Below are 25,621 nucleotides of genomic sequence, written 5' to 3'. Positions count from 1 at the left end.
ATCATTCTTTTGATGAAGAATTCTAATGTAAATTTGATTCGTTTGATTAAGACTAGAACTGGGGAGAACTAGATACGTTTTAAGTTCGTCTTAGTTGCTTGTAACTTGGTTGGCATGTAAAGGATTCTAGTTGCTTGCGTTCTAGAATCTTCTGTATCCTTTAAATGAGAAAAAAAAAACAACTACAGAAGAAAACACAGACATTTTTTTTAAAAGTGTACCCGAAATTTTATTTTTTTCCTTGAGAAAAACTATCTTTGAAACCTTTAATTCATTAAACAAATCATATAAAGAGCTAAATATTATTTCTTTCTCCAAGTAGTTCTTATTTTCTGGAAGAAAAAAGATTTTAGTGATGTTAATGCTGAATTCATGTTCTCATATTTTTCAAAATTCATTCCGTTACTGAAAAATCAGATATTTTTGTATACGAGAGGGTGTTTTTTTTGTTTGAAATTTGCTCCTGACAATTACGCAGGTTTCCACGTATGGAATCTGGATCAGAACTTCGTAATTGTCAAGAAAATCAGGGAACGTGCCTAGTATAAGAATAATTTTCTTCGGAAATTTTCTCAATAGAAAAATATTCATACCGTTAGTTGTGCATGCGATGATCATATGAGCTCAACGATCAGTCGATTTTTATGAACACCTGTTGAGATGCTGATGTTTGTTAAGCTGAGACATATGTTGCGGTTACGTTTGTTGTGTTCATAATTTTTTTTGTTGTTTGCGATAATCGACCAGAAAATAATGAAGAAATTATGAATCGCTGAGATATGGCTCAACTCTTTTTCATGGTTGCTTAAACTTGAATTTGACTTATGATCGGATCGGACGACGGTTCTCATCTAATCCAGGATCAAATTCCGTTGATGAATACGAAATGTATATGATTAGATGTGTAAGAAACGAAGATGACAGCTGTGATCTTCTACTAGAGGTGGCTCATTTTACAGCATGTCACTTCGCTGGTTTTTTTATCCTCAGTTCTGCCCGCGCCTCTGTCATGCCATTGCACATCCCGACGGACAGACAGCTGCTGCCATATTTTCAAATATGTCGACTAAATTCAACTAATTTAAAAGTATTTTTTATCTGTGAAAATCATGCTTAATTTACTGTTCTATTAAATATACGTAGATATTACGACAACATATCATAGAAATCTTGCTATTTACTTTCTGGTTTTCAAAAACGACTTAATAACATGCAAAATTATCATATTTTGTCTTTTAAAAATACTGTAAATTTGTGTAGTTTGCTAAAACGTAACCATATCTTTTATCTCTAACTTTTTTCCCTCCGAATAATTGTGCTACATATGTAATTTGCTAAAGTTAGTTGATTATTATTTATAACGCTAAACGAACACTATGCATGATGATATCCGGACATCTTTCGCTATTGGAGTGTTTGTGTCTATGTGGATAATAATATTTTCAATAATTGAGAAATATTTATTCATATTTTCAGATGTCAATTGCACCATCACCGCCTCGTCACCCACCACCACCTCGTGTCGAACCGAAACATTGTCGTTTAATGACTGGCGATACTTGTAGCACTGAATTGGTGGAATTAAATGATCCAGTGAGTATTTTGATCTTTTCTCGCTGACGATCTTACAGAATCGATCTCATTTTTTACATTACTTTTTTTTTGTTACCGTAATAATAAGTAACCTTCCTAACTTCCTTATAAACTGGATTCCAACAAACTTTCCAATAATCAGTGGAATTACTACGGCAAGACATGATACAGATTTGCTTTCATTGTTAGTTTCATTTATTTTCAGTTTATTTTTTTTAAAGTTTTTTAGTAATACATATGTCTGAGATTTTCTTATATCTCGAAATTGAACATATTATTAAAACAAGAAATCCTCAAAAACAAGAATTGTTTTCCGAGTGTTGCGTAACTCATTCTCGGATTTCTTTGTCAGCTGATCAACGAGATGACGTAGAAGAGAAGAACCCTGTCCTCTTCCAGGAGATAATGGATAGCCACTTTTCCTTCTAAAGGGACCTCAACCAGAGAACTTAATGAAAATCTGCGGACTATTATCCCGGATTAAGACCCTAAGCCTAATTCTTCTTAAATTTTATCATTCTAGAATTGAGTAATGGAGTAATATTTTCGCTTAATGTTTGTGTTATTCTTCCACTAATGTATCACTGCCCCTGATACAGTAGTGATAATGGTAATAATAATAATAATAATAATAATAATAATAATAATAATAATAATAATAATAATAATAATAATAACAACAATAATAATAATAATAATAATAATAATAATAATAATAATAATAATAATAATAATAATAATAATAATAGTAATAGTAATAATAATAATAATAATAATAATAATAATAATAATAATAATAATAATAATAAGATAATAATATGCTTGTGTTTTTGCAATCCATGGGATGTCTTGTGCTTTGAGGTCTCACATAAAAATGCATTAAAATTCCGGAACTTGTCGAGTTTTCTCGCTGATAAAATTATTATGTCGTTCCGAATTGGAAGTCGAGTTCCTGATCCTGAAAAGTGAGATTTAAAGACTTAGATGTGAGCGGTTACAGATCCAGGTACTGTTATGTGATCTAATCAACTTACTGTATTTCTAATGTTCGGCCTATCAACTTACATTAGTCAGTTCCCAGAAAAAAAAACCGAACGTCTAAGGTTTTCTGTATTTTCAGCAGGTCCACAATCTTGTTGTGTATATGTCGCAAAAAAAAGCTTCCGCTTTCTCAATCCACGTTTAGTGGCCACAGATCAGCGCACTGGGAGCAACAAAATATTTTATTTGTCCGCTAAATCCAATGTTTGATATCAACAAAAAGAGAAAGTGATGATGAGAAAAGAAAAGGAAGAGGAAAGGTTACCGACTTATTCATCGTTCAAAAATGTGTATCTTTCTCGGACTACATGTTAACACTTGGCAGCGAGACATACAATTTCAAGTTTCTTTCCTTTCTCTTTTTCTTGGGATCAGCCAGAAACTTTGCGAATGATGGTGAAACTATGAGTAAGTCAAGACAATTGACAGAAAATCCATAGCATGCAATACACAATGATGTTTGTATCCTTATTTTCGAATGGTTGAATGATCAGAATCTTCAATTTTTCGAACAGTAGCAGTTTACGAGCGGACAGATTTTCCCAACTGATCGAATACTCGAGTTGTATGACTTCGTACGACTAGTAGAGTACATGTCTGAATATAACTTCCAAAAATTGAGACTATGGAAACAAATATACGTCTTTGAACCGTCTTAGAATAGTATGAAAAATATCCGGATATCAGTTGTAGGTTTTATCTTGTGAATATTCCTCAGATATGATTTTTTAATTTTTTTTTTATTTGGAACTTTTAATCAGTTAGGTTAGCGAGGCGGAGGCTGTTCAACGAGTAATCGATTACTTTACATTTTGTATTGAGTAACTGGTTATTTTTCCTTTGACCTAAGTAAATTTTTCCTGTTTCTTCTCACGTCTTACTAGGATGTAGCTTTCAAAAACTCCCTGCAGCTTTTCTATTCTCATTGAACATCAAATTTTCTTTTTCAGATTAGTTGATATCGAATGGTTTTTCTTTTTTTCTGAACTTCAGCAAAGTTCAAAGAATATAGTTCTTTTTATCCTAACGCAGGCAATCAATTTTTCTGAGGAACTGCGGAATTCTCGCAGATTAATGTATTATGTACAGAATATGTCAGATTGAATGCAAGCCCCTTTTGCAATTAATTATTGGGACTGTTTTTTTTTTCTTGCGAGACCTATACTTTATGTGTGGTCAAGGATCTGTTTACAGAAATCTGCTCATTATCCGGACATTTCAGACGATATCTGTACGACAATGGACGCAATGTACGGCGGCAATGTTGGGTATGGATAAAAATGCATGTGAGGCTGTAGATGCGGAGGTAATATTCACATGAACATATGTGTTTTTTTTTTTCAGTGCCAAAAATTTCTCATATGCATCCATATTCGTCATTGATGCGATAATTCCAGACATGTAACACTATTGATCCGGCAAGACAAGCGATCGATGCGCTACAATCTCGATCCGTTCGTATTGTACCGGTTGTTACATTTGCTGTAGAAATTCTTCCACCAAATTATTCATTCAAAAATCCTAGCAGTACACCAACAAAGTGAGTTTTTGGGGTTTTTTTAAATCTTTTTAAAATGAATTGTCCTAATAAAGAAATGTTTGTTGTTAAGAATTATAATGGTACGAGCCCGACAATCGTTATCGGCCGGTGGTGTACTGAGACCATTATTGAGCAAATATTCGATCGATTATAACACAGTGACAGTTGTGTTTAGCGGTACATTGGAAACAATACGAAATTCTGTTTCCATAGGGAATATTGGTACAAGAAGTCTTACTGTTATGAGTCAAAGTCAATATAATGGTGAGTTTTTTTTTTTCGAAGGAAGTGTTACGGAATTTGAAACCAATTATGGAACTGATAGGATATTAGATGGAGCATCAATTGGTATCTGTCCATTTTTAAGTGATGGAAATTAATTTTTTTTTTCCTTGCAAAGGACATTCAATAGCTTCTGAATTTAAAAACCAGATTTTAATCTCACATAAAAACAGATGAAATCCAAAAGAATAATACTTTTAGAGAAATAATAGGTTGAATATGTGATCTAATAGTGGAGTTTTTTTTTTGTTTCTCTTTTTTTTGTCTCCAATCTGCTTATCTGCTCTCAATTTTTAATTGATCTCTTTATTTAAAAAAGAAATAATCCACTTTTTAACTCAGTTTCTATCTAACCATTTACCTTCATCGTCATTCTTTATGTTACGAAAGATGTTTTTATTAAAAATAATTTTTAATTTATATTTTATATTTTATACTTTATTTATAAATAATTTTTTTATATTTATTTGTTTTCTGGATGAACAACTTTAAAACGTATTCATAGATTCGTAGATTTGATTGTACGTATTTAGAACGAACTCATGGCGGTAAAAAAGATGTGCCTACACCAAAGGATCCTATTGCCACCTCACCGAATTTGGCTGCCGAGCATAATTTGCAATTTCATCAACACGGTGATATTTCATATTGTGAACTACCGAGTGAAGCTGATCGACTGAAACATGCTCAAAAGGTGACATTCCATGTTTTTTCTGTAGGTTTGATATCATTCTCTAATGAGAATTAGGGGCACTAGCGGCAACAGAATTATGAAGTGTTTTCTTTAGGAACACTCGATAAGCTTGATGAAATTTGTTCGTAAAGCATCAGCAGCTGTGACAAATAAAGAGGAACCCGTACGAACGATTGGTCAAAGAATTCCAAGTCGACGGAAATCGGTGGGACAAGGAACTAGTGCTGGTGTATACTGTGGCGAAGAAACTCCGACGGAACCACCGAAGGAGCCAATCCGAAAACGTTTGAGCCTCTTTAAAAATGTATGGAATTTCATGTTAGCTGCTAAATTTTACCTAAAACCGAAAGAGCTCTCAATTCCCTTATTTTCGAAATTTTGCAAATAGATGAGAGCTCATTCATAACTACACCTTCTCCGTTCTGAACGCTTTCAAGCAAAAAATTTCTAAGGACTACTCTCTCACCCTTTTCCTTAATTACCTCTTAGTTTGTGGTTAATAGTAAATTCAGTTAAGTTATGGTATGTCCAGTACAATATTAACAGTAACGACCGTAGTTACGTTTGGTGAGTTTTTTTTACTCACGTTCGGTTCCCGTTAAACCACCGTGCTCGCGATGTTGCGCTGAAACCGTAACAGCGCTACCGTGAGGACGGATGGAAAACAGCGGTGATGGCAAATTGATCACTAGACTAATCGATACATATGTATATTATCGTGGTGATGATCTATGATCAAGAAGATTGAGTGTCACCTCACAAGAGTTTGTAAGGAACGAATAACTTTAACATAACTATCCTCATTTTGATGGAAATCCATAAAAAAAATCAAGGCGTGAGTGATAACGCGGTAATGACTGAGTAAGACAGTTAGTCTCAGAGGCATGTACACGTCATGGTCCATAAGGTCCATGAACCATGACTGAAGAAGGTTGATGGTCTGCGATTGAGAACTGAAGGTACCAACCACGTAGAGTTCGAAATCGAAAAAGGTTAGAAAAAGAGAATTGTCAACTACCGCTTGATGGCATGACAATCGCAGAAATCCTCGTTTCTGCTGTTAAACAATAAAGGATAAAGTTGCACGTCCTTGATCTATCCCCACGTTCGACTTCCACTCAGAATCGTTTGAGGTTTATGGACGTGTGTGCAGGCTTATAGTGAATTACAGGGGCGCACCGATGTATAAACCCAGTAGTGTTTTTTATCCTCTCAGACAAGTCTAAAACCAACTCATCGACATCGAAAGGATGAAGGGTTTGGTTGTCTGTAGAGCGGTCTTGAACCAACGATCGATCGTGCAGTCACAGCGGAATATCCTACCGACTGCACCAACCGCACGCTCAATTCAACTGCTACAGTGCTAATTGAGCGCCATAGATCACTTGCCGTGGACATGAAGGAGCTCATGCCCACCTTTATTCCACGTAACGTAGGATGTTCTGGTCTCTTCGTCATCGAAGGAATTCCTTCTCTAATCCGTAGAAAACCTTCTCCAGTTGTGATAGAAGAATGGAAGCACTTCCGCGAAAAAAAGGAATGTGTGAAACCAATGTCCTTATTCAAAACGAATTTTGTACCACTTTATTGGCTCTGGAGGGATGAAATGCTGGTTTACTTTCTGAGGTGCTGAACCAACGACTGCGCAGTAACATTGAAAATTGTTTGCAATAAGTTTAAGTTGCAACTAATTGAGGAGAAATCTCAAAAATTTCATGAAGATCCCAAGTGTTGATTAGGTCTGGAACGTGGTTCAGTATCTCCATTGAGCGCCTTTGATTGGTGAAGAGCAGAGAGAAGAGGAAGTGTGTGTCAAGCGAAGAAAAAGTGCGCGTCGCGTCTGCCCGGTTGAGCACGTTAGGCACTGGTTCCAACTATGTGCAAATTCAAAGGCAGATGAAAGGGTAAAGGGATGAAGTTCTGACAGTAATCAATCCGCTTGGGATGTGGCACTACGTTCACTTCAATTCAGAATCGTTAGAGATTTACATGGAACTAGCCTATACAGCGACTTAAGGAGGCTAGCCGATGTGTCAAGTCAGTTCTTTTATCCTCCCAGACAAGTCTGGTACCAATTTATCGACCCCAGAGGGATGAAAACCTTGGTGAGCACTAGGGTCGGAATCGAGCTTTGATTGAACGTGCAGACAGAGGAATCTCTTGCCGACTGCGCTATACCCGCCGTCGAAGCTGGATACATAACGAAATTGCTTAACGAACAACAGGATCTCTCCATGGATAGTGGGGGTAAGGGTGTAGTTCACGACTATGAGTGTAATCTTGCTCAGTTTATTCTAGTGATTCAGAAAAAAAAGCATGAGAAACAGCCTTGTATGATCCAATTTTCAAAACGATCCAACTTATTGTGGGTAATTAAGCGAGACTATTCTGCAACGCATATAGGATTGTGCAGGTGAACATATTTGTTGGATCGCGGACGTTGGATGATGATAGAGTTGTCCGTGTTCTCTTGCGTAATATGTTGTATCGTTGGAGGAATGAACTTATGCAGGGCTCCTCCTCTATCACAGAGGAGGAGCCCTGCATAAGTTAAGATCAACGCTGGTTAGTTGCGAAGCTACGTGGCGCGTCTTCAGGTGGCGGATAAGGGGTTAAATTTTTAGCAAGAATGACCTTGTGGCTGCTCTGAGACGGATCTGACTTGGGGGTACTTACTCTATGCTTCTGATGTGCTTATTAACTCAAAACACCTTCGGATGGCGCTTATTGATCCTGCAATCAAGTGTCTTTGAGGCGCAAGGGAGGCGGTTTGAAGTTGCCTTCAACAAATAAGCTCTATTTTATCGATTAGTAGGGGATTGGAGCACAACCCCGCTCATCACCCAATCACTCATGAACGACACCCCCGATCCTATCTATTCTTAATTTTTAATACCTAATTTCTATTGTAGCCGTAAAAAGACAAGCTATAGTGCATGAAAAAATGATCCGCTGCATCAGAATATTCGGCGTAGTTTATTTTCAACACCTTCTAAAAAATTAACTATTATGTTGGTTATCGGGCTGGAAAAAAATCTGTGAATCGCTCTTTTATGTCGGTAATCACCATCCATTTATAGTAGAACTGTGCGCAATAAGGGAAAAGTCGGGAGAAATCAGAATATGTGAAGAGCAAAGAAAGACCGTGAGTTCTGCCAAACGCGTCGCGTTCATCTGGTTGGACAAATTCTGCGCCTGCTCTGTGCGCATACGTTAAATTAAGCTGACACTGATAATTCATATCTCGACAAAAGTCTTGAGAAGAACGTTTGGAACGATAAATTTAAGAAATTTCTTTTCTCAATCCTCTTATTCTATCAAATTAAGTTGTAAAAAGGTAATTATCGTCCTCGTCCTTCAGTCTCGGAATATTGTCCAGTCTTTTTTTCCAGCATTTTTGGCTTCTTTGCTCCCGACGATTTATTTTTTTATAATGCTATCAAACATTAATTAATAGATATTATAGTTGATCGATCCAACAGAGATTTCCGATCGGTTGATGTCGTTAACTATCGCAGAATGTTTTTTGAAAGCATGTATGTACACAGATATGAACGTTTTACATGACTACAACTCCGGTATCTAGGATTTGATCCCACGATCAGGGTTTGCTTTTGAAGAGTTCGCAGAATCGCTAAAAATATAGTGTAAGTTCTGGTTGGAGTGCCGTGGATCTATGAATTTTTGAAGTTTGTAAAATTTATTACAAAGAGTCATTTTTGTTATTTTTCACTTAGGCTCTTAGACCGTTTATTGTTATTAACTTTTTGGAGCACTTTGAGTAGGCCAAACAAACAAACTTTATATCATTGTCAAATTAGTATGTTTTCTTATTTTAGAAAAGCCAATCATGAAATTTGTTATTTTAGAAAAGCAAGGATTCGCCACACGATCGTCCATCGACTAGCGCTGATCGTGGATCGACTTCCGAAAGTCCACGAATTCAAACACGTGAAAGCAGCGCATCAACACCATTACGACAGTCAACCGCTGTAGCTTCACCACCATCACCTGCTTTATCGGCAGTATCGCCGACGGGAACATCCTCAAAAGCACCGGCAAGTCCACGGACCTCAAACGGTGATACACCACGTACACCGGCAATATTCTCATCAAAAGTATGCAGTGAGGGTGAGGAAGTGATGTCAAATGAGCGTGGTTGGCAAACAGCTGCCTATGTATGAAAATCCAGATCTTTCCCTTGATTCCCCCTAATAACATCGAACATCCTCTAGACGACTGCCGCTATTTGAGCTACTAGGAATTGATTACAATTTCAATGTCACACTGTCACTTTTTTCTACATATTGTTGGCGTTTTTTTTTTTCTCCGAAAAAAGGGGAAAAAAAGCCAGATATGCTCCTTTGGTCTGGGTAGTCTTTTGGCGTTGTTCTTGTGTGTTGTTTATTTTGTCTTCTATTTGTTGTTTAAAAAAATAAACAATCATACCAGTCATTAGGTTTATCGAATACGCGCATCGAATCAAGTACATATTTCCTCTGAACTTCTCCTCCATGACATGTCATTAATTTTTCGTGTTTTTTTTTTCGATCTCATTGTCTGGGGATATGATATTCGTTATCATTGGAGGAATATTGTCGCGTTGGAATTTTGTTGTAATCTAACCATTGTGATGATTTTCTAGTCTATTTTGAGCAAAAGAAAAAACCTTCCTGTTGCCCGTGTCCTTAGAATATTGTCTTTTTTTTTCGCGTGTCACCCTAATGTTTATTGTATGAAAGTGTGATCTTCATGAAATGCCCTCTTATTGTGAACTCAATTGTCATAAGAATAACTCAGTTATTCTAGTTATTAGTTGATTGGAACCTATCGTATAGATGTTTTCTACTTTGTATTTATGATAAACAATACTTTTTTCAAAAAAAAGTTATCACTTTCGATTCTCTTTCGTGATGTCAACGTGCATTTCATGGAATCAAATAAAAATGTTTAACACAACTAGAAATGACCACGTCTTTGACCCAGAATTGGAATTACAAAAAAAGGAAAATGAAAAAAAAACTAGACAAATAGGAAAGAAGAATATAAGTGAGTATTTGCAGTGCACATAAACAGCATCAATCATTGAGTTTCAAGCAGAAAATTACAGTTTTTAAAAATTAAATGAGAGGTAAATGTGAGCAGTTCTTCTATGCATTAATCAAAGCTCCTGACTGGAAGGCTTCTATCATCGTAAGGAAAGAGAACGAAACAAAATATGCAAGACAAAAAGGAAGAAAAAAAAATGTTTGAAAATGTACAATAATATGACTACATCCTGAAGGAACAGGTCAATGTTAGCATTGATGAACAGAAAAAAAAAGAAGAACAAAGAATGTTTTTTTACAGTTCGATAAACAACGAAGATAAACTTCCCAGCAATGATAAAATAAAATATTACAATAAAACTGATGAAATGTTCCTGACATGAGATGCTTATGAGCATACAATTCCAAAAATTCTATGCTGAATATTATTAATTCAGCGTACCTGATTCGATAACGATAGCTTCGAGCTACTAATAGCTAAGAAATATGAAAACGCTCAAGGTGTGGAGTTTATACATACAAGAATGTACTGTATTCTAATTTTTCTTTTCTCAAAATAATACTAAAAAAAATTGAGTCATAGGTGGTGAGCGTTTTTAAAAATCTACATATTCTTGCCAAAATAGAATATTTTGGTAAAATGTTATATCGTTTTTATTGAAACGGGTATTTAGTTTTTTTTCTGCAATTTACTAGTAAGATGGGGTATCAAATTGACAAAAGTAAATATTTCAAAATCATTCCATTCGGTTTTAATTAAACATTTACACCTCCTATAGATATTTGTGGAATTTCTGTTTTGCATGACAAATGCATGTACAATATGCCAATATTCGACGCAGAATTTTTCGCTTTGAGAGAACTTTTGGTTTAAATTCGCCGAATGTCAACGAGATGTTTCGTCTAGTTCACTGGTATGAAGTCGCTTGAGCTTACTTTTTCTTTACTTTTTCACGGAAATCCGAACAAAGATGCTCCTCAATCCCGACACTCGTAGTTATGCTATCCTATAAATTCCTAGATCTGATCGGATTTTGATATTTTCAAAGCACCTTCCAGGAAGTAGTCTGATTTTTCGTTAAAAATTGATAGCGAAGTGAAAAATTATACGAATGGATTTTTCATATTGAAATACTTGCTGAAAGATGAAAAGAAGCCGTAAACAGCAATTAATAGTGCATGTCCTGCCGATTTATTGATTTTTTTGCAGGAAATATTTTCTTTCAAATTAGAATAAATGTTCACTACCTATGCCTCAACCATATAAAATTTGTTGTTTGCGTTTTAGCATTTGGAATCCTCGTGCAGAGAATATACAGTAAAAGTAGGTATTAGAAAGCTAGGAATTAAAAATTAGTCTGTTAAAGGAGAGGCGAGAAGGCTTGGATCTTTTTCACCTTCACAAAAATCCGCTTGGACTCCTCTTTCGATACATCCAAGAAAATAGTCCTCTAACGGATGAGCATAATCGCTACTCCAGTCTCTTTCGAAGATTGCCTACAATTTTTGTTTTAGATCCCTTCAAAGAACCCTTTCTTTATAATAAAAATATCCAGGATGAAAAAAATTACAATATTTTACCTGCATTTCTCTCACTAAAGCTCTTTTCTCTCCGTCTTGTTTGATCACTACAGCTGCTCCTGTCGTTCCGCCAACAAAATAGTCACCTGACCAGTTCGAAGTTCCTTAGCAATTATATTTTAGCCAAAATTTGGAGTATGCACAAGTACTTCTTGACGTTCAAAAAAGATTACTCGAAGAAATCCTGCCGTATTCCTATTATCCTACACTTACTCTGAAAAACGATTTTTTCACAGTTTTGGCAACAATTCGATTAGAAAAAAACTCATACTTTGTAGCTTGATATTAAAAAAGTTTTGGCTCTATACTCAAAAGTTCCTCCTCTGGTGAGCTTTTATTCTTTTTTTTTTCAATGTTTCTCACTATGCAAATATCTATAGAATCTTTGGTGGATTTGATTCCATTCTGTAAAAAAAAACGAAAAATTAGGGCAATTCTGAAGCAAGCCATCGATTTGATTGGAAAATTTGGTTCTCGAATTTCGCTCGATTTCTTGAAACAGTGAGTCAATCGCACGTTTTTCACGTGATCCTCCGAAGGTTCACGTGTAGAGTACAAATTTACAAATGTATTAGGAATGGTTTCTGGCCATGTTTGAGTTAGAGTGCGATGGTGTTACTGTCTATGCCTACACTAAGATGGCATCAAGCGAAATGATTTTCCACTTCTACAGCCGAAAATCTCGGATAATGAACCAGGATTTTAGGAAAAACAGCAGGATACCGTTAGAAGGTGCTGCCGATCACGAATAATTCGCTAGTCGTTGGTGTCCAGGTTTGAATAGGCGGATAGTGATAAAGGCAACAATATAATAATAAATTTAAAAAAAAAGAACAACGCAAACAAGGACCAGGGATACTGTCGAATTAATCTTTACACAGTTGGGACATGCCAAAAGGATATATAAACATCGTGCAAGTTATCGTCAAACTTTAAACTAACCAATAATAACAGCGGTTTCCGAGACCATAAACTTATTATGTGTTCTCCTTTCCCGGCTGACCACAATATTATCTACATCAGTGCTTGGCACTTTGAATATTCTCTGGAAAAAAGGAGCCTAAGATTAGGAAAGAGAGCTTTTTTGTATACATTATTTATTATAATTTATTATATTACTGAAATATTGTTTTATATTATTTATATTTTATTGAACTAACCACTTCAATAGTAGTGTTTTCGTCCAAATTATTCAGAGATGCAAGTGAACGAAGAAATCGTACACCAATTTCTGGATAATGCAATGCAGCAGCCAAAATTCGTACATGAACTCCACGAAGAACTGCTCGTCGAAGAGCATCGTCAATTGTTGGGAAATGTCTGAATACGGGAGCAATTTTAAGGATTAGAAAAAAATCTTCTACATTACCACACTTTTTTTTAAACTTACACCTTTGGCCTCTTATAGATGAAAAGCGGGAAATAGTCCATCACATGGATATCGATCGATTCTTTGGCGTTATCGATTTCCGTAACAATAGCATCCAAATCCCATGTACGATCGCGATTACTTAATTCCTTTGGAGATGTCTGCAAAAGGAAGAAATTCCTGCCATGATTTGTATAAACAAAAGATCTCGACCTTTCTTACCGCAAGATAAATCGCACTACGTTCGCCTTCAATATCAATTTGCAATGGTTTTTTCATGTTGTAATATGCTGTTTTTTCTAATATTCTCGGATATGATTGTTGAGGGATATCCCAGTATACGTCGAAAATATTCCTGAGATCTTCGCCAAGACATTTACAATTTTCCACTAATACTCCGAGTTCCATCTTCTGAAAATCGATGAAAGATTTTGTTCATGTTATATAAATATTTCCAGCTGTCAAGTGTTATTTGAACAGTTGGCGGATGTTCATGGACAATGAAATATTTTTATTGGATTCGAATCAATGAGAGGAGTAGAGTCTAGACGTCAGATGTTCGGCAACAACTTGATTTTTCACAATGATCTTGGATGATTGCGTATCAATTAAATCGAATGTTTGTTATGTTGTTACCTGGTTCAAAGATCTCCAATCCAAATTTGCTGATCCAAGATAGAAATGTTTGTTGTCAGAAATGACAAATTTTGAATGCATTTTTCCTCTTCCCAGTATTTTTTCGATGTTTAGTGATCGACGATGAACAGCACCTAAATTCCTAGAATCTTGTCTGGACAACAGGACAGTTTTCTTCTTTTTGAAATTGATACTATGATATATAATAGCGGGATAATGTTTGGTTCGTTCTACAGTAACCTAGACATCAAAATATTTTGATTGATTATTTTAGGTCAAGCTGGTACAGGTAACCACATGCACATGAATGATTGGAGCACTAATGACTAGGTTGGTACAAGGGAACTTATCCGGATAAAATTTTCATTGTAACATTTTTCCCATCAAAATTGAGGATTTCCTCTTCTTCGAAGAATTTCTGAAAGATATTAAAGATAAGAAATTAAAAATAAAAATCATGGAAATGTTTATTATGGTATTTTTACAGTACATACTAGTTTTAACTGATGGATAACAGGAGGAGAATATATTCGGAAAATTTATAAATCCTCCCCTCGAGGATTCATCTGAAGCGGTGTACTATGTGAATGCATTGGATATATTGATTTTTTTCGAGCATCTTTTTGAAAGGAAAAAAGAACAAGGCCACTTCATTTTCCATATTATTAAGGAACTAGTCACTAAAAAAATATATGCTACTCTAATAAAATAAAAGTATAAAGTTTCTGGAGTTAATCAATCTGCTTGGGATACGCCCCCACGTTCACTTCAATTCAGAATCGTTTGAGGTTCACGAACGTGTAACTGGCCTATACAATGATTTGTGGTGGCTAGCCGATGTGTCAAGTCAGAGTTTTTATCCTTCCAGACAAGTCTGGTACCAATTTATCGACCCCGGAGGAATGTAGGGTGAGCACGAAGGGGATTCGTACCTCCAATCAATTGTGCAGACAGCGGAACCTCTTACCAACTGCGCTAAATCCGCTCCGGGTGCTCTAGTAGTACTCAAAAATTTATTTTTCTTGTCAGGAGTTTTGAAGATGAGAATTTTTAACACACCACCAAAGGTTACAGATGTGTAACAAGGTAAGGTTAGAATTCATAATCATTCTTTAGAGTCAACCGTCTTTTTGGTGTCCTTTTCCAGGACATTCATTCATATGCTCTGTGACTACACATGACCGTAGTTATCAGATGAGTCTCGTGTTATTTTCTCCTCATTTGAGTAACGTTCACGTGACTTCTACTGGTGACGCTGTTTACGTCATTATCACATGGTTTTCGCTAAGAGGTGAAGCAATTCATATAAAAAAAAATCTCTAAAGATCTTTTTTTACAGACAATCGTAGAGGAATTTTTCGGTCACACTGAGGTTTCAAAAGCACATGAGTTGAATGAGGGGTTGATAGTGTTGGAACTCATTTTTCTGACAGCCACCACCACAATATCTTTTAAGTAGCTAATTATTTTTGACGATTGTTTTCACAACGAAAACTCAACGATGCGCCAATGTTAGCTTTAGTTATCAGCCACGACACGTCTTTGTTCTATAAAAATGACGTCAACTCAATAAACAAACACTTTGCTCTTTGCATCAAAGAAAAAAATTACTAGTGTTTATAAGTAAACAAGCAGACAAACCCTTATTTTGTAGTATTATTCCATCAGCATTATCACCTTTATCCTTAGGTGGATAATTTTCAACCATTTTTATATTGAGCCTTCCGGTTGTGCCAACATGTAACAACGAATCATACACGAAATCACCCTGAAATAAATTGTTCGGATGAGGAAATCCAGGAAAACAACTGGTACTGCGTATATTTGTATGCGCTGACGTATTTGTCCTTATCTGTAACTCCACAAATCTATGGGTTTTTTTTTCTGTTCTTTTTCTTGGCGAATTCCTACTCATTAACAGTTGAATAGAGCGAATTTTCCGTGAGAAGATTATGCTGAGAGCAGCAAACGTGTTTTACTTCCATGGTTATCAGCATTTTCTAGCTCATTTCAGCTCAAAAGTCGATAAGCTGCCGATTTTCTCGTTTATCATTATGAAAACGATTAAATGAGGTGACCATACCTGAACGGAAAGATCGGAACGATGTCCAAGAACGTGTTTTCCTTGTAAACTTGATTTGTATGCAGCTATATAGAGATCCTTTTCAGCAAAATCAATAAGACGATTCCATGCATAGAAAGTCGACGGAGGTAAAGTAGCATTTCGAAATGTGATGTTATCCGGTATAGATTCGACAACACGAATACTGTAAATTGCTTGTGCGAATAAGCGTATGATGGAAGAGAATATTTTTATTCAAACGTAACGAATTTCTTATAGTATTCGGGATACACAAAAAAAATTTGTACATGGTAGACGGTAGTAACTTACGAACAAGTCTTGTAGCATTCAGTTTCTATTGAAGTATGTAGATTTGATTTTTCCACTAGAGAATTAGATAGTAGACACGTAGTAATGAATGGAACAATCAATGAGAGTAATATCTGAAGTGAAGAGCATTAGACGATTCTTTTAGGATGAACTCATTTTCCCTTCCTTCAAGAACCTAAAGAAAAAAATTCGTGATGTATCCTAACATGTTATACTACCACTTTTAAGAAAAATTTGATCTGGAGAAGAACGAAATTTATAGCGGTAACACAACTCTAAGTTTGTATGAAACAAAGTAAGAAAAAAAGTAAAGGAACCATTAAAAAAAACACAAAAAATAGCATAAAAAAGATTTGGACAATCTAAGACACGTGCTTACTCGTTTGAGAAAGCGAAAATTTCCATAAGAAATGCTCGATCAATTTCAAAAACTATTAATTGTATTAAAAGCAAATTAATTAAGTTTAATTGTTAAAATAAAATTATGTAGCAAACGTACATTTTGAAATGTGTTTTGAACACGTTTTTGAGCAAACTTGAAGATATGGCTATAGATATGGCTAGAATCATTAACTTTAAGTAAATTTTCTATTGCACTTTCATACTCCATTCGTTTTCGTCAATTTGGCAAAATACTCGGATGTGAAGCTGCTCAGTGAGCTCCCAACAAAGAGCTAGTTATAGTCGGTGCCAAAAAACTTCGACCGAATGGAGGCGCAACGCGTCCGCCGCAACGCAGCTCTCTTCTCTGTTTGATTCGCCTTCAATACAAAGAGAGCAGAGAGTAGAGGATGTCTATGTTAAGCAGACAAGAAGAACGAATTTTGTGCCACAAAACTGTTGCGCTCACCTGGTTGATCACATCCAGAATCGACTATAGCTGTAGCAGTTCAAATATAGCGATTTCGTTATTATGGAACTAATAATTTGAATCACCTACCTCTGGATACTTACACATGGAGAGGATATGCTCTGTAATGGTTGCGCTTGTGAATCTTCTTTTATTCACACTACAGATACTAGGTCCCTATCAAGGTTAAAATCTCTGCACTTTTATGGAATTATCGTTATCAGTTCGCTCAAAAACCCTCATTAAGTAAAAACTCAAAGTCAAACCAATCAACCAATAAAACCGTATGTACTTGTTTTCAATGTATTTAAGGCGTAACTGAATTCCTCTCAAAACATAAAAAAATAAAATAATCAAAATAACCTTGATTGATGTGCTGAAGAAACGATCAAAATCAAATTATATGAAGGAAAGTGTTTTGAAGAATAGATTCTTCCGCTTCGTCCTAGATAAAACAATAAAAAGGAATTTTAACATGCATTCGTGTTGTGTTTGGTCCACGTCAATTACATTAAATTAATTTCAAATAAACGGTAAATCACAGGAAACAAAGAAAAAAATTAGAAATGTGGAGAAAAAATTCTGGAATTAAGGAATATGCTCACCGAAAGACTAAACAATGTGGAGGAATGCTGCTTTGTTGATGATAAGCTGTTGTGAAGTGCTTTCTCCGTGCTACAATTGTTCTGAGATGCGATTTTCGTTTCCGACATCCTGAGTATTCACGATAACAATTTGTGTTTTAAATTGTTTATCACAGAATTTTCCACGGACACTAAAATAATAAAGTTACAGTTATTTGGCTGCGGTGAGATAGCAGGGGTGGCTTGTTGACTGTTAATTTTTTGACTGATTTCATGAAATATGACCGAGATCATCTGCTTTAGTTGAAAAAAATTTATCCGAGGAAAACTTATGCTTTGTAGCATTTCCCTTTAGGAAAACAAATGTGTAGATTATTTGTTGTTTAGATGAGAAGTGATTGCTAGAATTAGAAATAATTGATAAATAAAAATAGTAGTGATAATGAAAAATAAGGAACACAAATTTCTAACGATCGAAAAACGGTGAATTTCGGAAGACAGACGATGTTTATCGGATTGCTTCGCTTCTGAATGAGCTGATAGTGAAGTGCGCCTTTGCATGGTGTGTTTGTGACGCAGACCGCATATCAGAATCCTGACAACCTGTCTTTGAAACACTCCCAATTCCCACGCCCTACTAAATAAAATCAACACCGTGTCGATATTTTGTTCCTGGCAATTTCCGGTCACCAACAGGGGCGCCTATAAAATTCACGTCAAACGTCTTAAAATAAAATGCTCCAGTGCTTTCAATTCCTTGAATTAAATCATGAGAAACTGAAACTGCTCAAATGTGCTAAGATAACTCCACGATTTTTCATAGTTATCGTTTGAGAAGGATCTCACCAAACTTTAGATAACATTGAGGGAATAATAGGAGGCCGAGTGTGTGGTCATTTTTAGTCGGCACCAAATGTGTTCCACCGAGTAAGCGCGACGCGTCTGCCGCAACGCAGGTTACTCAACGCCACCTCATCTTCCCTCCTTTGTTTTCCTTTCGGTCAGGAGTGCATCGAGCTCATTTCGTTAAACACATTCACTGTTCACTATATATATCTGTTTTTTTTCCAATGTAATCGATCATCGTATGTATTTCATTAACGCAAAAAATAAGGAGAGACTCATGGTAGGAAACCATAAGGGTCCTTTGAAAATACACCTTTCATTGTAGAACAATTCACGTTTTGTAGTTTTGGATGAGTTCCAATATGTGCTACTCAAGTACAATGCGTTATTGAACGCTTTAACTTTGTGCTAACCCTTCTGGAAATTACAACACGGTGAAAATCTTCAGAAAGTCGAAGTGTATGGAATTAAAAGCATCACTCACCTATGAGAACACCATTTGCTGCTCTTCCTTGGGCAAGCAGCAGCGCTCAGACATAGAAAGCAGGAAGCTTCTGAAAAATGAACAAATTCATTCCAATCATACACTTACCGCCTTTTATCAATTTGCAGATTTTTTTGAAATGCGAATACGATTAAAAACACTCACATACAAGAGTAAGTAGGTCTTAACTTGCTCGAGAAATTCTTTGTTGCGCAAACGCAGCTGACTCATTACAGTACTTAATTAGGAAGTCAGCTGGTGCAGCGCTATAGTTAGATGTTACTAAACTGTCTGGTCATTCGATGGTTCAAAACTTCCCAAAGTCAACTAAACCTTTCCCATGAATGTACTCGATAGATTTTTACAACTGTTCGGGGAATATGTCGTTAGCGCTTTTTTCAAGTTCAAAAATTCACAAAAAAAAGCATCTACAACACGTTATTGCTGAAATATCATAGGTCGTTTAATAAAGAATTTCTTGCCCTATACGAGAATAGAGTTATGATTTTTTTTTTGGAATTTCACTTTCAATTTTTACTTTACTTTAATTTTTGACTCTCGTTTAATCCGATCAGTGAAATGGAGAGTCTAATGGAGAAGACGTAGGATTTTCGACACTTCACGCTTTTTGCGTTTGATACAGGCAGCAAATGAACTGGAGCTGATATTTGTGTAGTGTATGAAGAGGACCCTTGGATGTACAGATGTTGATTTTGCATTCCAAAAAAAAGACTTTGACCTCACCAAGGATGAGTCACGACCAAAAGTGGTTCTTTGAGAAAAAATCATTTTATTCTGGTCCCTTTAAACAACAAAAAAACCTACAATAAAATAACAAATAACATACTTCTAATTGTCGCTACTTTCACCGTTTCCAACGACTTCGTTTTGTTTACCAAGTTTTAATATGCTCATGTTAATTTTTACTATTAAGTCCTGGAATGCCTTTCATGTTTTTCCGTGTACGTTTTGATTCTTTTCATTGTTTTTTTTTATGCCACATTTTATGCTATCTGTATTTACATCACATTTCGAATAGATTTAGAGGTCTTATCAATTTGCCTGAACACAAAAAATAACTGAAAATAGAGAAAATAATCTGTATCTTTCAATTTATACACTTTTCAAAAATTCTCAAATAGCATGAATCAATAACATTTTAAATATCAAAATTCTTTTTCTGTAGGATTCTCTATCTAATAGTCAGCCAAGATCTTCTTCTCATTTGTATGCGCAGTTTAAGGTTTGAGCAAAAAAAAAAAGAGAATGAGGCTTATTCCACAATCCAATAACAAGAGGGACAATATCATACCTTTGCAATACAACCACTTAAGTTTTTTGAAAAAAAAATAGTAAAGAATTGAAAAAAGCCTATTGTCAACAGATAACTTCCACATTTTGCCGATTGGATATAGCAGGTATTTGTGGAAGTTGTTCCTCTAAAAGAGAACAAAAGCGGAGTATTTGCGAAGTAAAAGTTCCTAGGAAATTATTGTTCAGATCATTCGTTTTTTTGCTACATAGTAGAAAAATCCGTACACCAGAAAGATAGAAAATGACTGACATTTATACTATCATGAGTGGTTCATTACAGTAAATAGAAACCTACATTTTAAAAAGGCAGGAATCAATAGTGCTTAAATAGTGAGTTAATTAATAGTGAGTTTGCTTTAAAGGAATGTTGACACGTAGAATACGAATTCGTCTTCGAATGTAATGAAATTAGATAATGAAACTGGCTTTTTGAGATAAATGGGGAAGAACGAAGAAAATTATGTGAAACCGTTTTTTAAAACTTTCCACAAAGGTTATAAAAAGGTGGATTTTTCTTAAGTCGACTTAAACTACACAGGAAGTTACTAGTCACTCACCGCTAGTACTAGTTTCAAAGTATCGTTCATGAACTTTATCGATTACGTGGATGATACCAAAATTCAAGTGTTCAAACGTCGGATGCTCAGAAAGCTTTTGAATTAACGAGAGCGGCACAAGGAAAAATTTACACAGTTGCACACAGTTCTATATAAAAAGTGAAAGAGAAGAAATATCATTGTATACGTCTTACATCTCTGTTTGAACTACAAAAGAATCCCCGATCAGGAATCGAATCTGAAGTGTTGCGAAGAAATTTAGAAATTGGCAGTTTCTAAATCATCCACTATTATAAGTATCTCATTTAAATTGACTTAAAAAACGCATATGGATGCATAGCGAATTCAAAAGAAAAAACCATAGTGTTGAATGGTTGTGAATATCTTCTATCTATAAATAGAAATAAATATGTTTTTTACACGGTCATAATCAACGAAAGTGCATGTAATTATGCAAATATCGTCTTGTATGCTCGTTTGAGGAAGACATGATAAAAACATTACCGCAAATAAACGAAAATTATTATTATTATTATTAATGTTGTTGATATTATTATTGCTACAAATTATTTACCATGAATATAGAGAAACTGGACGAACTTGTACATTGTTTCTGGAACCACAAATCTTAGTGAATCCTAGGCTGCCTTCCTTGTTGTTTTGTAAGCGATGAGAGCCTAAAAGAATTTAATCTTATTCAATTCATTCTACTTGGTTCACTCAGGTGAAGACTGACTTCCATGATATATATATATATATATATATATATATATATATATATATATATATGCAGAATACTTCATCAATAAGATTAAACAGACTGTTGAAAAAGATACGAAAGCTATAGCGAAAAAGAGACTGAAAAATGAAAATCCATATTAAGAACATTCTGCAGGAATTCAGAGGGAGGCGCTACGTCTTGGGCTCTTTTCATCCAAACAATCATCGTCAAAACTTTTGATTGTGATAGACAGCGAACCCGGATGCATGCGCCCGCTAGCTGGTCGTAGCCACAAACTGTGCAAAATGTTAATTTATTCCAAGGAAAAGTGCAAGACATCATCCGTTACAAATCACAGTAAACATGGAATGTAAAGTGTATAGTGCAAAACTGAGGTAGCGTTAAGGTAGGATACAATTAATGGTGTTAAAAAAATTCTGGAAGTCGGCTATTGAAAGAAAAGAGGAAATATAGATCAGAATAATTTATCTGAAACCTTATGTCTTTTCTGCTTGATTGTGCTTTATACTTCTCTCAATTTAAGATAATTGGTCCAGTTATCAGTGAGAAGAAAAATGACCCATGTTCATTTCAAAACCCTTTCTTCGTTGTTCGTTTAACTCCACGTTCAGTACAAGTTACTATTAATTAGTTGTTAGTTAGTTGCACGTACATCATAATGTGAGCCATTCTATCGGGAGCGTTTATTATAACCGTGTGTTTTTCGGAAGTATAGCTAAAATTTTGTACACGATCTGTAAATGGACGTGGCTACTGAGTAGAATCTGGATAGAATTCTTTCTTTAATAATTACATATTCCAGTGAGCCACGAAGAATTCAAAAGAACAGATATGAACCGATTGGTAGTTAAAGTGTTGAGGAGTAGGAAACAGCTGTGTGCAGCATGTTTTCTATTGCTGCTGTATTGAACAGAGGCGTTCAACTAAACGTAGGTGTTCAGCAGAGAATTGAAGATTAGCGTCGAACATCAAAAAAGTCACGAGTTGTTGCTAACACTGAGCTGAAGGATGATACACATACTTAAGACTTCAAGTTGCAGAGATAATATGACTCAGGTTTCAAAGACTCCCTGACATGAAAACATAATCATTTTTTCTCTCCATTCATCAAAGAAATTTCAACACCTACATGAACCAGTTGTTTTTATGAGACATTTATTGTTTCTACTCAGAATGCCAATAGTTCACAAATGATTCAATTCTAGGAGTAAATTAAGAGGGCAAAAACAAACAATAAAAAAAGTTATCATCAGCACACATTAGGACATTTATAGTTGCCGTCGAGCGCGATAAGTCGTATTGACGCGGCGCGTGGACAGCGAAGCACGAACAGTCGATGAATATATTTATCACATAGAGGAGGGCACTACATTTACGCCGACACATTGCATCAGCTCGGTTCCATACGTTCCCAGACTATTGTGCTCGAACGAAATGAATGCCACTTGACGACCTGCATCTGATCTGCCACGAGACGTTTTTCCTAAAGTTCATGGTAATTATTCCGATGGCGTAATACGCTGCGGAAGCTCTAATTTATTGCTGGAAAAATATTCGCTGTGAATATGAAATTAGAAATTAGATACTTAGATCTCTAGATACTTCCTTTACTTATGTCTCAAGGATTTGAACAACAGTAGCGGTTGTTTTTCTTTTTTTAATATCGAATGAGAGGCGATGGCTGCCTTTTTTTGCAAAATTGATGGCTTCATTAGCAACATCTCTGGGTCATCTGTTATTTTTCACATGATATCACGACTCAGGGGCAGTATATGCACTCTTACTTTACGTAATCGGTCGGCTGGTGTTATCGCGTGACGCGCTTACTTGCATCTTAGCTGAGGCGTGTCGTCCTTGAATATAGCTCTGCTCAACTTTCTCGATCTACATCAAGGCCGAATATAAACTTCATTCAACGTCACTGTTCCATAGTTTTCGAGATTTGGCGCATTGGATGAACTGCCCATCGACACTGATCGATCGGAGTATCTCCCGATCGGCAATGTCCAGCAGTTCAACGTAATGAAATAAACAGTTATAAAATATTATACGCTACCTCTAAGTATTTGACTTATTCGAGTAGGTCACTGACAGTGCGTTGAACGACAGCACCTTTTTGGAATATCCCTGTAACTTTCGCTATATAACTGTGCAACTTCTATAGCTGCCAAGAGCGTATAATCAAACGACCGGATTGGAAAATATATGTGTATGTACTGTAGCATTGTGGAGAAGAATATTTCACTTCTAAATATGCACTACATTACAGCTACTTCCACAAGAACATTTTTTCACTAAATTATCACACAGCCGAGGATCTACATCTTCATCTTTCCAGCCCACACCACATATCTTTGGTTTCATCATTGTGGTCGTATTAAATGAAACACAACATATACATTGTCGTATTCACTTCCCGTTCCACGACGTTGAATTGATACACCAGCGCCAGAAAGCAATAAAATAATAGGCTGGGGAGTCCCACGGGGACGAAACGCAGTGACACAATACCAGAAGACACTGAGAAATACTACGCGTTTTACACCAAGGTACGTCTCGCATCTGTACTCCTATAACGTTGGTCGGATCATTTTTTCAGAGACTGGAAACACATGTAGTCAACAAATGTAGCTTCTCAATTAGTAGCTTCACGCGATCTGACGTAGAACCTTTATGCTTATCAGTATGATGATGACGTTCACGCCATTTTCTGCTTGCACAACATTTTTTTGCTAACTGTTAAGGAAAAGAGACAGAAAAAGGTTACGCTCTGAATCACTTTAATCACCTTGACACCAGTTGTTGTTCGATTTGATCGGACGAATTCCAATCCGAAAAGTCAAATAAATCGTTCACTTGTTGTGATCGCTCCCGAGAGGCGCCCTGAAGTTCCTCCTTTCCTTTGAAGCGTGTCACGTTTCCAAATCACCTCGTTCTGATTTCTTTTTTTTCCACATTTCTGGCGGCCATGTCAAGCCAGGAGGGACGGTTTTTGTTAAGAGGTGAGCACTGAAATAGGTGTTCCTAGTCTTCTTTACTACATAATCGATGCTCTTATACACATCCCCCCGACTCCCTCCCTCAAGCCGAGATTGTGGATCTGGTCGTTTTTTAGGTACATTCCCCGGCATAGATATACGTTGCGGTTGCATTCAGGTATGTTCCTTCCGTTGAGCGTGAAAGGGGAATCCAAGATCCATACGTTCTTCATGGGGATCGCGTTTCTCAGATTCATCTGAAAATCAATCTTTCCACCTGTTTTAACGAATTCGGAAAGTATTTGTTGGACTTGACCGCTTGGATGATATTAGATGTTACCAGATCGATGCCATCATTAAAACGTAGATGGTATAGCTGTTGACCATAATCTTTCACTCCCATGTCATCCTGTTCCAGCTTTCGCATCGCGCTCTCGAGTGTGGAGGTATATACTTTGGGTGAGATTTTACTGTCTTGTCGGACTCCTCTCTTCATGCCTCTGATGACATTCTTGCAGAATTGCGAAATTCTGATGTGAAGTTACTGTACAGCTCGCGAAATACATTTAAGTACTGAGTGGGACGCTTTGGTCCCTCTGGTAAGGGAGATCCGTCTGTATGTCGTGTCATATAATAACAGGCTTAGCCAATAAGCGGATGTTTGTCAGAATGTTTCTGTATATTTGTACACCATGAAAACACTTTGTGCACTGAGGAGGTACAACCTTTTCTTGGCACATTCATCCAGAGGCAAGACGTACAGCGTCCGCTTTCGCACCTCCGCCTCATTACCTTAGATTGGTAGAGGAACGCAAGGACTCAAAGAGACGTGGTGAAACTGTTGGGTTCAATCCTCGCAAACCAAAACACAGCAACCAAAAAACAATTGAACATGTCTCATGGTGCCACATTAGTGTTTCGGGGCTAGAATGTAGTACGTCTGCTTAGTTCCACATGGCCGCCCCAAGCTCACTTACTAGCAACCACGGTGGTCACCACTCGAGCAGCTACCATCAGAGACTACGGTTAGAAGAATATAGTGCCGAAGGGTTCATTTCAGTCGTATTTATCCTCCTAGGGACAAATTTAC

At 36.2% G+C, this 25,621-nt stretch overlaps 2 protein-coding genes across 4 annotated transcripts in view; one reads left to right on the top strand and one right to left on the bottom strand.

Moving 5' to 3' along the window:
- The window catches only part of RB195_021739 (uncharacterized protein), a gene marked incomplete at both ends in the record, with an annotated part of 37,766 nt that extends 28,432 nt beyond the window's left edge, over positions 1-9,334 (top strand). The window contains 7 exons of the mRNA XM_064208624.1: positions 1,477-1,593; positions 3,857-3,940; positions 4,032-4,174; positions 4,245-4,438; positions 4,990-5,150; positions 5,245-5,454; positions 9,020-9,334. Coding sequence (XP_064064505.1) covers positions 1,477-1,593; positions 3,857-3,940; positions 4,032-4,174; positions 4,245-4,438; positions 4,990-5,150; positions 5,245-5,454; positions 9,020-9,334 — 1,224 coding nt within the window. The remainder of the gene's footprint in view (positions 1-1,476; positions 1,594-3,856; positions 3,941-4,031; positions 4,175-4,244; positions 4,439-4,989; positions 5,151-5,244; positions 5,455-9,019) is intronic.
- Positions 9,335-11,529: 2,195 nt separating this feature from the next.
- On the bottom strand, positions 11,530-25,027 carry RB195_021738 (uncharacterized protein; the record flags this gene model as incomplete). Of its 3 annotated transcripts, XM_064208622.1 has the most annotated exons (15): positions 11,530-11,537; positions 11,596-11,695; positions 11,780-11,883; positions 12,722-12,824; positions 12,940-13,099; positions 13,170-13,309; positions 13,371-13,559; positions 13,785-13,918; positions 15,426-15,552; positions 15,868-16,051; positions 16,177-16,289; positions 17,632-17,740; positions 18,941-19,010; positions 21,412-21,424; positions 24,872-25,027. In XM_064208622.1, 15 exons carry the CDS (start codon positions 25,025-25,027, stop codon positions 11,530-11,532), a joined length of 1,710 nt encoding a protein of 569 aa, XP_064064502.1. The 3 variants fall into 3 exon arrangements, with proteins under 3 accessions (XP_064064502.1, XP_064064503.1, XP_064064504.1); XM_064208623.1 differs by lacking the exon at positions 24,872-25,027 and having other exon boundaries at positions 21,386-21,419; XM_064208621.1 differs by lacking the exons at positions 11,530-11,537; positions 24,872-25,027 and having other exon boundaries at positions 11,552-11,695; positions 21,386-21,419.
- Positions 25,028-25,621: the final 594 nt, after the last annotated feature.

This window comes from Necator americanus, chromosome X, assembly GCF_031761385.1.
Source record: "Necator americanus strain Aroian chromosome X, whole genome shotgun sequence".
Classification (NCBI taxonomy): Eukaryota; Metazoa; Nematoda; class Chromadorea; order Rhabditida; family Ancylostomatidae; genus Necator; species Necator americanus.
Note: the sequence above shows the minus strand (reverse complement) of the source record. Positions and strands in the feature narration are given on the sequence as shown.